The sequence below is a fragment of the Natrix helvetica genome, assembly GCF_964273705.1.
Source record: "Natrix helvetica genome assembly, chromosome: 1".
Classification (NCBI taxonomy): Eukaryota; Metazoa; Chordata; class Lepidosauria; order Squamata; family Natricidae; genus Natrix; species Natrix helvetica.
The window spans coordinates 234,663,603-234,678,074 of record NC_138548.1 but is presented as its reverse complement, the minus strand read 5'-3'; the positions used below and the strand labels follow the sequence as shown (position 1 = coordinate 234,678,074).

Here is a 14,472-nt window from a genome sequence, read left to right as displayed (position 1 = left end):
CTACCCACCCACTCAACACCCTATGAGATGGAATCCTGATTGGGCAAGGTTCTAACTTCCAGGGCCAGTTATATAAGCAGGTCTGCTTATAACAGATATTCATGCCCAGCAATTAAGGATATCAGGGTAGACAGCAAGAAATGCCTTCAGAACTATTTCCCCAGTGAGTTTACAATTACACTTTCATGTGTATAATGAATAAAAAGAAGTTAGACTGCAAGCTATGCTTAGGGTGGAAAGTAAAAACAAGTTTCATGGCCTACATTCTGTAAAAGAATTAATGGATCTCTCTTTGAAAATTGCAGTTCTAAAGATGCCCTGCGAAAACAGGTACAAATCTGACAAAATAATGCTTGTCTTCAAACATTTGACCATGCACTGAGCTGATGCATCTAACATTTCATTACTGGCTCTAAAATACAGTGCAGGCTTGCCTTCCACATTCAACTTGTTTAACCTACTGGCTAAATATGGAGTTTGTTATTATTGATGCTTGTGAAGATCCTCCGTTCTGAAAATAGCTTTACTACAACGGCTGGCTGGGAACACTTGAGGGCCACGGGGCTGGTGAGATGAAGAGGTAAAAAGACTGTTTATTTCAGTCTCTTTCCACACACACAAAAAAAAAGGCTTTGAAGACAGGATGTAATAGCCACTCACTTCCTGGCAGAATATTTATGGGGAAGATGCTTAGAGCAACTTGAAAAAGATCCTGACACCTACGCGTGTGTTCATGGAGGGGAAGGAGGCGTAAAGCGTCACATTATGAGAAAGCAGAGCGTGTTCATCAGCTCCAGCAAACACACACCCTCTGCTGGGATTTATCAGGCCCGGAAGAAATAAGGATGCTTGCTGAATGGGTACTTCCTGATAATCTCTTGCTGCTTCATCACAGAGCTCAGGTGTACGGAAGCGCTTCTGCTGTGTAATAACAAAAGCCGATGATTCACATAGTCGCATATGCACACGCTGCCTCGGCTTATCAAAACTGACAGGAGAGACCGTGCATGGACAAAATGGATTATTTTTTAAATCTGCATTGAATCCTATCCAAGTTCATCCTGAAAACACTTTTACTGTAGATAAATGCCTGCTGATTTGTTGCTTTCCAAAGATGGTTTATGCCAGTGCCCCCCAATCTTTTGGGCACCAGGGACCGGTTCCATGGAGAGGTTTTCCCTGGATCAGAGAGGGTGTGGCATTGTGTACATCCCATAGATGGGGCTTTGCTTGTTTGCGCAGCCTGGTTTCTGGCATGCCGCAGCCCATTGCTGGTCTAAGGACTGGGAGTTGGGGACTCCTGGTTTATGCTATATGGATAATGTTTTTTGTAGGATTTGATATCTATCTATCTATCTATCTATCTATCTATCTATCTATCTATCATCTATCTATCTATCTATCTATCTATCTATCATCTATCTATCTATCATGAATTATTATTAACAAACATTAAAGGTAAAGGTTTCCCTCGCACATATGTGCTAGTCGTTCACGATTCTAAGGGGCGGTGCTCATCTCCGTTTCAAAGCCGAAGAACCAGCACTGTCCTAAGACGTCTCCGTGGTCATGTGGCAGACACGACTAAATGCTTAAGGCGCATGGAACGCTGTTACCTTCCCACCAAAGATGGTTCCTATTTTTCTATTTACATTTTTTACGTGCTTTCGAACTGCTAGGTTCACAGAAGCTGGGACAAGTAACGGGAGCTCACTCCGAAATGCGGCACTACGGATTCAAACCGCCAAACTGCCGACCTTTCTGATCGACAAGCTCAGCGCCTTAGCCACTGAGTCCCTCTAACAAACATTACCAAGTACCTAATTTAATATACATTCAAGATGCAGAGAGAGAAAAAAACATATAGAAAATGCAAAAAAAAATCTACTAAAAAATCAGTAGAGACAAAGTATTGTACTTATAACAAATTTACTATATGTATACAGTATTCCTGTATTATGATCTATTGCCATCGAAATAAACCATGACGTCCTTCTAATTTTAATAGTAGTAGTTCTTGCTTCTGATGTATTGATATTTTTAACTTTACATGATTATTTTTTAGCGTGACAATTTAAGAATCTTTGTTAGTCCACAACTCAACTGTTACATTATCCAATTTACCTATGTTAGGCAACTATTTTAACCGCTAAAATTAAACAGATAAAAAGTTACTTATTTTAACCAGTGTTGGCAAGATATATTAGTGTGCTTCAAGGGAAATGCCACCTTCCTGATAGTGTCTATGGGAGCCTTTTTTATTATTAAAAGGCTGAAAATTTTGTAAAATCACCAAATCTCATGACACTTTGATGTTCTTGTTTTAAATCTCATGACATTTCAAAAGATACTTGCCACACTTTCTGAGCTCTAGTGATCTCTCTAGACATTTTATTTTGGTGTTCATACTACATGCAGACAGACTTTTAATAGGCTCCTGAATATAGTCTGGAAACAATTGTTCTGGTCAAAGATAAACAAAGAAAAAGAAATAAAACAAAAAGTTGGATACATTACTTTTTATACTGTGAGACACAGAATTCAGGCAACCACCACCACATTACTAACTACTTTGAACAGATTTGAGCTATGTTATAGAAAAGTTAGTCATCAAGCTTTTTATTTTTCTATTCTCGGTGAGGGCTGCTCTGCAGTTCCAGATGAATGCTCCCATATATATATAAATGTCTCCAAAGCAACGTGAGGAATATTGCCAAATACTGTTTGACAAAAGAAAAGAGCAGAATTCCATTTCATGTCACTCTTATGGGCAAACTTCAGAAATGAGAGAATTACATTGCTTTCTCCACAGTCATTTTCATTCCATAATTTTAATAGTTAATTTGATTAACTATTTCTTACCACAATTTTATTTCTGGGGGTATCTTGCCCAACCCCAAAAATGGCTTAAAACTCTGAGAAACCAATCTTAGTTCCTCCATAATCTTCTGGGAGGTCAATGTGACATTTCCTGAAAGCCACTGTAAATAGTCCTTTAGGAAAAGTTCACTCAGACACACATGGCTTAGCTCAGGAAGAGGGCAGAGGAAGTAAAGCCAGTTTGCGTAAAGCAAACAGTAAAAAATCTTACTGTACCTTGACCATTTCCTTTGAGGACTTCTGCCTGTTTTTAAAACAATGAAGCTTCTATAGAAAGCTTCAGGATGATTCTTTAATAGTCATGGATGAATGTCCACTAAAAAAACCCACTTCCAACCCACCCACCCCCAAAAAACACACACAAAACAGACTGGAAAAATTGTCTTCCTTTTTCTTTTTTTTAATTATTTGTATTTATTTATACACAAATTCCTTAAACAATCAGAACTCAGGAAGCTAAACTTGCAAAGATTGGGTATAATGTGTCACCTTCCAAGATTGACAGGATAATATAAGTAAGACCTACTATTGGTTGCAATCTTATTGTGGCCACCTCACTATTTAGAGATTTTGCAATGCAATTTTATTCTAAGCTAAGGATATATTTTTTCTAGGCTCCAAGAACATAGATTTAAAAAAATACAAAATAACTTTATGAGAGTAAAAGTCTCTACAGAAAATAATTACAATAAATCCAACAGGCCTAAACAGAAACCAACACAGACATAACAATAATAACAAATCGACCCCCAACTATAGGGGGCAATGTGTTAATCAGGATTTCAGAAGAAGTCCAAGTTAGAGGGCCAACTCATCACTTTAGCACAATAATTTAACCCTACTTTCTCTTTTGCCAATGCTTTGCCTTCTAAGTAGGAAATTAAGAATATACATAACTACTTTTGATACAAGATACCAACTTCTATTTCCTTCTATGTATGTATCTTCTACTTCCCTTTCTTCTTCTTTCTCCTATTATTTTAAGCTCATTCTCACTCCATCTTAACATTTGTAGACCTTTCTCTGTTTTTTGTGTTCCCCACCTCAACAGTTTTTTGGGTAATATTTCCTTTTTCCTAAATTCAGATCCACTAAATTTAACAGTCACTATTTACAGGCCGCAGAGATTAGGATTCACAGGTTCTGCCTAGTTACATCTTTCCCATTAATTCCAGGCTGATCCAATCTGAACTCTCAACTACTGATTCTTGCTGGGGACCACTTTATCCTTGGCAAACAAGAAAATGAACAGAAGACTATGTATGACACCCAAGCTTTCAAGGATACGGAAACCTGCTATGCTAAAACAGTTTTGAAACACTTAAGGAGTTTTGAGATTTTGCATTTCACAACATTCATCTGTTTTTCCTTTGCTTATTTTGTTTGGCAGTGTTTATTACAAGGTTAGGAGTAATTCAGAATGAACACTCAGTATTCAATACTTTAGCGTTGCTGTTGTTTTTATGTAACATGGGTTATTGCCCCGTGCAAGCTTTGTTTTATATTCTAGGATTTCTAGTTTATGAGCAAGTGTCAACATTTATTTTGATTTTATTTATTTATATTTCATGTTTCTAGGCTGCTCATCTCCCTTAAGGTTAGCATAGAAAATGATGCGTTCATTAGAAATATCTACCAGCTATACTTCCAATGAACATATTTAATAAACGTATGAATGGAGGGAAAGATAAAGAGGTTGGAATACTTTCCAACATCTTTACTAGTGGCAGTCATAGGAGGTGTCTGTATTTTGTTCAATATAATAAAGTACAGGTAGTCCCCAACCTAAAACTATTTGTTTAGTGACTGTTTAAAATTACGTTTCTGAAAAAAGTGACCTATGACAATTTTCACATTTACAACCGTTACAGCATCCCATGGTCACGTGATCAAAAAAATTAGATGCTTGGCGACTGGCATGGATTTATGACTGTTGCAGTGTCCCAGAGTCATGTGATCACTTTCTGTGACCTTCTGATTAAGCAAAGTCAATGGGGAAGCCAGATTCACTTCACAGCTGTGTCAAGAAAGGTTGCAAGATGGCGCAAAATTAACTTAATGACTGTCTTGCTCAGCCACGGAAAGTTTGGGCTCAGTTATGGTTACAAGTCGAGGACCACTTGTGTTTTCTCTCTCTTTCTGTGTTTGAGGACAGCTGTGTATATGTGGTTCCTGGGTTTTTACCCTTCCCTTGGGATGGGTCTGGTAGGTTGCAAGTGTGACACTGTGTCACCTAAAAAGTGGGGACAGAAATAAGCAGTCAGCAGAATTCCAAAATGCTACATAACTCTATTAGGGATTGTTTTTCGCATCTCCTGGACAAGTTCGGCCAGTTTCAACCAAAACCTTTCTTTTGTTGGCTTCCCCTTAAAAAACTGGTTGCCTTCTGTTCTGTTTTTAGATAGTTATTCTGCTGAGGGACAGGCAGAACCTTTAGCATATTTGATTACTAACTCTGGTTTGGAAAGAATTAAAAAGAGCAGGACGCTTTTGTAGGAAGAGCTTTTTACAAGGCATAATAATGATACAGCTGCAGCCGGACATCTGGAAGAAAGCATCCTTCATGGTTCTGGGAGAAACTCAGTCCAATGGGATGGACAGGTCTGCAGCACTGTGAGTTAGGTGCCAACACATCTGGAGATCTGAGCAGAACTGCAAAAGCAATTAGCCCACCCACCTTTCTGCTGTTTTTAAAAGAGAAAACTGTGAAGAGACAGATATGTGGGTGCCTAATTGTTCTCATTCAAGAATAATATTCCACACATCACAGCCAATGCTTTAAGAACACAAGTTAACAGATCTGTTCCCAGCCCTAAGAACATTACAGTTTACAGCTCGAGACATGTAAAGAACAGAGAAAGAGGAAGGGGACACAACAGAAATGTTAGCATGGTTGTTAGGACTAGTTGTGTGCAATAAATGTTAGTTTGACCCTCAGAACAAAAAATAAGATACTGAGGTACGCAGAGATGGACAGACTGACTCTAGAACTCAAAGACAAGGGTGAGACAGAATATCACGAAATCTGGGAAAAATGGTACCAATGGTTAGAAATGAGGGAAAAAGGCCAGGACAGAAAAACATAGACAAGAATTGGAAAATATGGTATTAAGAATTTGTGATAGGTAGGAATTGAATGTGTATTTGTATGATTAGTAATTATATAAAAGAAAGGATCAACTGACTGACTACATACACCTATGTAATGGATATAAAATGTACTTGTTGTAAGATCTAATCACTCTATGGAACGTTTATGCCAGAAATATTGCACTATGTCCAATGTTTTTAATGTTTATCTAATTAAAAAACTTTTTATTACAAAAAAACACGTTACTTTGAGTAGCAGAGACCATTAGTGTTGTGCCCATTTTCATCCATGCTTCATTTTTAAAGGATAAGCGTTGTAGGACTTAAAAAACAAGAACATGTATAACTTGATATTCAAATTACATGTTTACTACCTTCCTGAACAACTACTGCACTCCTGTTCCGATATTTGTATTAAAAGACTGATTGGGTTGCAGTTAGAAAGCAATTCATAAGCAACTGGGGTTTTTTTTTTCCTTGCCAATTTCTCCTTTCGTGAGAAATGACACATTTTAGAGACACTGTAGGCATCCTCTCCCATTTGGGATTGCAGTGCATTTTGGAAGCAACTGCCTGGTTTTAAGCTGCATTTATCTCTGGTCAGCATGTCAGCGTCCACCTGTATGCCCCCGGTAATATGTGAGCAAATTCAAAGGTTAATGAAGCAGTATCTGACTTCTCCATGATTCAGGGAGAATGCTCTTACCACTGTGAGGTAAAATCGACAAATCCAGCTGAAAACTTGTCTACAGGGAGCTGTGGTGATGGTTCTTCCACTACCTGTTTGAGCTGCTGGAACGGCGTCCCCCAGGAGTCATACGGAAACCGCAAGATTGCTAATTCAATCTAGGTCCAAAAACAAAAGACAGGGAGACATCAAGACATCTTCCGGCGACACTTCTCTCCCTCCCCCTCCCCCATGCCTGCCCAAAGAAAAAAATATGAAAAGGCTACAGCCATAAAGAGGACCCAAACTCAATCCAATGTTGTTGCACGCTGCCACCTGCAGGCTGAGAGCTGAAATTACAACATCGTTGACGATTTCTGTGCCGGAGGCTGTGCTTTTCTCCCCCCTCTTCCATTTTTCCTTGGAAACACTGGGCTCATTTGGTGCCTCTGAGGCACAGCCTGTGCAAGTCTCTGGAGACAGCATGTCTCTGGGAATATTTCAAAGCTGCAGCTTTGAAATATGTGAGGCGAGTTCTTCTGGTTTGTGCCACGTACCCACAGCTTCTCTAGAAGACACGAGGGTGCCAGGGGAGAGTCTGCTTTCCTCTCTTTGCCCAGCTCATGAGGGCTGTTGCAACAAAAGGGGACTAATCATTCCCAAGAGAATTATTCTGACTTGCTACCAAGAACCTTAATGTTCACCCCGAATGCGTATTTCTCTCCTGCGGGCATGGTGCCAATGGAACAAGCTTTGTGATGGATGGTTGCTATAGGGCTTTTTTCCCCCTTCTGTTTGCAGACACGCAACCCACGTATGCTTCTGCCTGGTTTTTCAACATTCATCACAGGCAAATGCAGAAATATGGCTGAGGATGACAGCTGGACCTGCTAAGATTCTTCCATTTCTGAAGAAAGTATAAAAAGCCCATTCTAAATTTAAATGGATAAACTCTTTTGCCAATCACATGGACCAATTGGGGAGTAGTTTATAAATTATGCTGTTATAGCTAACATAGTGCTGGGTAAATTCTGACTCTGAAAGGGTTTGCTTCTCCCCCCCCCCCACCCAAAAAAAAAATCAGGCTTCCCAGAACTGTTTATTCTTTCACTCCTATTGCATAAGGGTGATGCACAATAAAATCTGGCTTTTGCCCAGAAAATCAAATTATTTTGCAAAAAACCCCGCAATAAGTGTGTGTGTGGGGGGGGGGGGGGGGGGAGAGAGAGTGAGAAGAGGGACCACTCTTGAAATCAATTAAAGGATACAAATCAGGCAGGTGCCCAAAACACAAACAAGACAAGCAAAATAAAAGCAAGCTAAACGTCATCTTTCTATATGCAGCTGAATTCAAAGCGTTATGGGAAGAGGGGGAATGGGTCAGGAACTAACCGTGTACTCTTTTATCAGTCAATCAATAAGAGCCAGTCAAGATGCTTTCTAAAAGGATGCTTATCTATCTCCACTGACCTTTGGAAGGGTGTAAAAAACTATGGGGATTCATGGTAAAAGGTAACAGTTTCCCCGTACATGCATGCTAGTCATTTCCTGCTCTAGGGGGGCGGTGCTCATCTCCGTTTCTAAGCTGAAGAGCCAGCGCTGTCTGAAGACGTCTCCGTGGTCATGTGGCTGGCATGACTAAATGCCGAAGGGGCACGGAACGCTGTTACCTTCCCAACAAAGGTAGTCCCTAGTTTTCTACTTGCATTTTTACATACTTTCGAACTGCTAGGTTGGCAGAAGCTGGGACAAGTAACAGGAGCTCACTCTGTTATGCGGCGCTAGGGAGGAGTGTGACCGTGAAGGAATTTAGAGCAGACTTTGGGAAATCATGAGAGGCAGAGCAAGGCAGGAACAAATCATAAGAGGCGGAGAAACCTGGACAGGAGATAATGCAGAGATAGAAGGAAGTATGAGAAAGAAACTCAAAATATCCCCACCTTGATTTTGTTTCATACAAAATGGGACTCAGAAAACAGGTTTTCAAGATTCTATGGTATCATTCAACAATGTGACGTTTTTTGCCTTTGCGGAACTGTGGTGGATGTGGCCTGTGCGTGACGCATTCAGCCTGTTTGACAGGCCTGCTATGGTGTGTCTTTCTTTTTGAAGAGAAACTGAGCTGAGTCTTGAAAACCTCTTAAAGTTTCTCTCTCTCTCTCATTTTATACTTAACAAAGTCAAGACAAGGTTTACCTTGAGTTTCTTTCTCACACTTTCTCCTTTTTTGGGACTGGTCCATCCTTAAAATCCCACTCTCCTTCTCCCCATAGTGACTCTCTCTCATCCCTTCTCCAAGGTCAGCTCTAAATTCTTTTACAATGACTTGCCAACAGAACACAATCAATTCACTCAAGAATCTTCCATGCAATTTCCCCCTTTTTTTGAAACCGTACGTTTAGGCTACAGGTCTTCTTAATTTAAATGCAGTTAAACCCATTTCAGATTACAAGGATTTTGAGTTGCAAAAGTCAGCAGAAAAGAATAAATAATAAAATTAATCCCAGCATCATTCCTCAGTAATGTATTCTTACCATTGTAATCCCCAGACTCCAAATATCAGATTTTACACTGTATCCCTTTTGGTTTAATTCCGGGTTGATTCTTTCAGGCTTGAATGGGGAGTAAAAGAGAGAGAGAAAATTAAATTGATATATACTGATTCCCTGAAAATAAGACCTCCCCATATAATAAGCTCAATTGGGCTTTTGAGCGCATGTGCTAAAATAAGCCCTCCCCAAAAATATTGCAATGCACAGCAGCCATGAGGTGACCATGTTCGCCACCTCCTGCACCTCAAAAATAATAAGACCTCCCCGACAGTAAAGCCAAGAACTTATTTCTGGGGTAAAAAGAAAATAAGATCCTGTCTTATTTTCAGGGAAACTTGGTAGTTAGTTTTAAGTGTTCACTCAGGGAAAGGAATAATGTTCTACTACTGCTATGAGAAACGTAACATATACACAGGCCAAACTGTTATTAGATTAACTTAAACTGGGTCTGGGTCTATACAATATGCTTTGAGTCAAAGGCAAAGTAGCCAAATTGTATTACAATCTAGTATGCAACAGCGCAGGACAGTATATTTACAAGAGCCAGGTTAGTTACAAACAGCAATTTGCATCCCTTTCTAGGATACAAATGTTATGGTCTGCTGGTGGCCTGTAGAACTGGCAGCAGAGTCAGACAGTGAGGAGCTTGGGTAGGAAAATGGGCCAGTCCTGAAGTCTTGTGAAGGCTCGGACGAGGGCCCTGCATCGGAGGCAGAGAGGGAGTTATGTACTGCCTCCAGAGCCTCCGGAGCATGACACCAGCGAGGCAGAAGAACAGTGTGAGCCTGTTCCCTCTGTGCGCATGCGCAGAGCTTCCAGAAGGCAAGAACTATTAAGACAAAAAGGATGTACAAATGCCTAGGTTTGCTCCCCACTCCAACATTTCCACAAATGGACACATTCATCCCTCCCCATTATTACTTTTGACATCAACAAAGATATTGTTTTTTCTCTTTTTCCTCTTATGCTACAATAAGCAAAGTACTGGTAATAGGGGGATTCGACAGGAAGTTCTCCAGCTGCACAAACGTGGGGAATGTGAGCTCTAAAGAGCCTCACATGAACCCTGTCTGACAAACTTACTCCGGTGATCCTTTTTTGGACCAGAACCCTCCTGGAGGGGGGCGAAGAAGGGCAGCGTCTCATCAGACCCAGAGGGAGGCTACACGTCCCTCGCAGGTCAGAGATTTGCCTTAAGAATCGAAGTGGGGGCAGCAGCCTGCAATATGGCTGACAAGATGCTGACTTCCTGTCTAAGCAAATGAACAGGAGGGTGAGGAAGAGATGAAAGACCAGTAAGAAAATTTATCTAACCCACAGCCATAAATCAAACCTGGTAAAGGCAAAGGAATCTTGAGAGCATAAATAATATTGATGGTCAGACCGGGATTTTCTCCAAAAGAAAGAAAGGAACAAACTCACTCAAATATAAACTCTAAATTTGGTTTTGGATTTGAAATAGAAACCAAATTTTTCGAAGGATTTACTTCGCTTTGAAGCAATTCCAAAAAATCAAGGAAAAAAACACTTCTTCTCACTGATAACTGATAACCTAACCTTGACTGTGTGGGAAGTTCTAATTAACCAACTGCCATAAATCAGAATATGGGAAAGCAGGAGGCAAAAGAGAAACGTACCCAAATCTGGCTGTTTGCAAGCTTGTTCCAATTGATACGTTTTGAGCAGCTGTGGCTGACTGGAGGCGGAAGGTGACAGGGGAAAGAATTATTGCAGAGTCAAGAACTGGGAAATGCAAGGGTCGTCCCCCCCCCTCTTTTGTCCTTTTTTTCTCTGCAAAAGAATAAAATGGCCCTGGCTTCTCTTCCGGTCTCACAGTAGTTGAAATTTAAGGTGGATCAGACCCTCAAAATAAGACTTGTATAACTAACTGCAATTTCGGAACTGGACATTGAGGAAGAACAAAAGACTAAGATGGCTCCCATCGCTCTTCCCCACAGCAGCTGAAGTAGATAAATTTAAGGTGGACCAGAACTCTGAAATAAGAACTGTATAACTAACTGTAACTTTAGAACTACACATCATGGAAAGCTGGGAATTTGAAGAAGTACATGAAATTATAAAAAATATGCACAAATCATTAAAATCAATCCTAAATAGAATTTTGAACCCAGAGAAGCAGATATCTAAAGAAGAAATCAAAGAAGAAGGGGGGCAAGACAATAAAGAGTAGAAATGGAGGAAATAAAAAGCAGACAAAAAACTCCATTAGTCTTGACAGTGGTATAGGGAAAACTGTAAAAAGAGGAGGTGTCCCAACAAAAGGGAATAAAAAGCAGACAAAAGAGGTTGAGGCTGTTAGTGGCATAAGGAAAATTGAAGTAGGAGGTTTTGCCCCAACAAAGAGAAATGTAAAATATCCTTTTGATGGTGACCTGGGGAAAATTGAAGAGAGTGGATGTGTCAAAACAAACAAAAGGGAGAAGACAGGAACAGAGAAGTGGGACAAAAGACTTACTAGGAAAAAAATCAGACAACTAGAAACTGTTATATGGGAAAATATAAAGCTAAGGTAAGAGTTTCATCCTTAAATATGACAAGAAAATGGAGTTACTAATTGGTTAAATATAATAATGGAAAGATAATTAAACAAAGGTTAAAATATATGGAATATGGATAAATATGATACTTAATCTAGGATATGGAAAATGGAGAGGGAACATGAAATACACATACAATGGGAAACTATTGAGATTTCAAGACAGAATCACTAACAGGGGGCATGTAAGGATGTATAATTACATATATAAAGATAATGATGAGAACAGCTGGGAATTGTAACCAGGTCTACATCTTGGCCAAAATTAGGCTTGCGGGGGAGGGTTTTAAAAATACAATGTCTATATATGTATACTTTTTTGTTCTATTTTTTTTAAAAAGGAGAATACATGTTAAAATTAAATATGTATATTGAAAAGAAATTATAAATACCATCAACATAAAATGGCGCTTGCTCAGAAGCTGAAATACACCAAGTAAATGAGATGAGTGGGAAATAGAGGAGAGAGGGGGAAGAAGAGAGGGATAGGAGAGAGGGCAAGGGGGGAAGAGGAGGAGAGAAATGAGGAGTGGAAAGGGGAGAGAGAAGGAGAGAGGAAGGGGAAGTAGAGAAGAGAAGGATGACAGAGGGAAGAAAGGAGGTAGGGAGGGGGAGAAGAAAGTGATGGATAAGGTACAAATATGGTGTATGGAGAGCAGAAGAGCCAATAATTGTTTTTAGGAGTTGATGGTAAGATTTAAAAGTAAACATTTAATAATACAATATGATGTTGGCTATGTAAAAGTATACATGTGATTATATGTTATGAAAATGAAAAAAAACTTTATAACATGAAAGTATTGGTAATAGGGACTGTTCTTTTAGTCTGCAAAAATCTTATAGCAAAGACTAATTGAGCTTCACATAAATAAAATTAACAATGTACCTTTGCAACTTAATTTTTTTTTAAATAACGCAAAGGGAAACTCTGCAGGACTGTGGGTGGGATTGGGAAAGTGATAGGTGCATACTTCACCCAGTTAAGATAAACTGGCAAAATCTGAAAGGATATCCACTGGGAGATGTTAAGAGTTGAAGGGATCATGAGGATAATTTATTAAGGTCTAGGCCATTATTGAATCGACTGAAAAATGATTAAAGAAAAATCAAGCCACCAGCAGCTACCAATCAAAACAGAAGATGGTTGTCTAGGGCAGCGATGGCGAACCTTTTTTGGCTCGCGTGCCACAAGTGGGGGGAGCGCCGGGGGGTCGTGTGCGGGCGTGCCGCACCCATAATGCAACACGTCCCCCCAGTGCGCATGCGCGCACAACACGCCCATTTTTACATGCTTTTTTCGCCCTCCCCAGGCTCCAGAGGCTTTATAGGAGCCTGGGGAGGGCGAAAAGAGCCTCCCCCACCCCCCGGAGGCCCTCCGGAGGCTTCAGGGAACGTCCAGAGGCTTCCCTGAAGCCTTCGGAACGCTCGGAGGGTGGTTTTAAGCGCTCCGAAGGCTTCAGGAAGCCTCGGGACGGTCCCTGAACAGACACGAGACGTGCGTCTCCATCGCCCGGGCCCGGATTGCCTCCGCCGCGCCTCGGGCCCGCCGTCCTTGCGCCACTCTGCCCAGCCTCGGCGCGCTCGCCAGGGCCCGGCCTTCACATCGCCGCCGCCGCCAGGATGGGCTCGGCCGAAGGGAAGTCCGTCGGGCCTCAGCCGCGCCGCCCTCGCCGCCTCCTCCTCCTCTAGCCGCGCCACACCAGGCAGGCTGCACAGCCGCCTCGATCCCGGCCTCAGGAGGCGCCGCGCCACATCATGCTCAATAGTCGCAACTCGGCTGCCTGCCGCCTTTCCCCTCCTTTGTCTCCCAGCCGGGGCGGCCCGCCACCAAGTTGCAACTATAGCCGCCGCTGCTGCCACCTCACAGGACCCGCCTCTCACCCTCTTCCTCCGGTCGGCAGGTTCCGACTCGTTCGCTGCCTGCCGGGCCCCGGCGCCGCGGTCGAGCCAGAGGGGGAAAGGAGGAGAAGGAGAAGGAGGACAACAAAGCCCCCTTTACTTTCCCCCTCCCCCTCCCTTTCGGCTTAACCCTTGCGACGCCCGCGCAAAGCCCCGAGGGGACGGATTCCTGTGCGGGACGCATGGCAGGAAGGCTATAGAGTCCCCCCTCCCTCCGCCGTCCGGACGGTCCCTGAAGCCTTCGGAACGCTTAAAACGACCCTCCGAGCAACCCGGAAGTCACTTCAGGGAAGCCTCCGGACAGTCCTTGAAGCCTCTGGGGGGGAGGCTCTTTTTGCCCTCCCCAGGCTCCTATAAAGCCTCTGGAGCCTGGGGAAGGTAAAAAATAGCTTTTAAAAAGGTGAACTCAGTGTGCCCTGACAAATGGCTCCGCGTGCCACTTGTGGCACGCGTGCCATAGGTTCGCCATCACGGGTCTAGGGCAATGATTGACTGCTGGAAGGGAAGTGGGGATGCCACTTGCTGAAATCAGTTAGAATTGGAGCTACTGCTGAAATGGAATAAAGCATGGAGTTCATCATCTCTCAATAGCCTGTTAGGTATGGTTAAAAAAACACCAGTAGTTTTGAATTGCAACTGAAAGAAATAGACATGAGGTGCATTTGTAATTGGCTGGCAATGGGAGGAGGATGTCATTTGTTCCTAGGCTTGGGCAGTTGTGATTGACCCATTCTAGCAGTGGGCCAATGGGAAAGTGCAGTTTAAAGAATGGCATAATAAAGTCTTCATGATAGTATTCATCGAGGAAATTCTGGCAATCAGAGAAT

The 14,472-nt window shown here is 41.8% G+C and overlaps 1 protein-coding gene across 2 annotated transcripts in view; it reads right to left on the bottom strand.

The window, feature by feature from the left end:
- Window positions 1-14,472, bottom strand: part of MAP2K6 (mitogen-activated protein kinase kinase 6) — a 142,317-nt gene that overhangs the window by 8,507 nt on the left and 119,338 nt on the right. For both annotated transcript variants that reach the window (XM_081966728.1, XM_081966729.1), the window contains exons 9-10: window positions 9,172-9,249; window positions 6,677-6,816 (exon numbers count right to left, since the gene is read on the bottom strand). In XM_081966728.1, coding sequence (XP_081822854.1) covers window positions 6,677-6,816; window positions 9,172-9,249 — 218 coding nt within the window. The remainder of the gene's footprint in view (window positions 1-6,676; window positions 6,817-9,171; window positions 9,250-14,472) is intronic.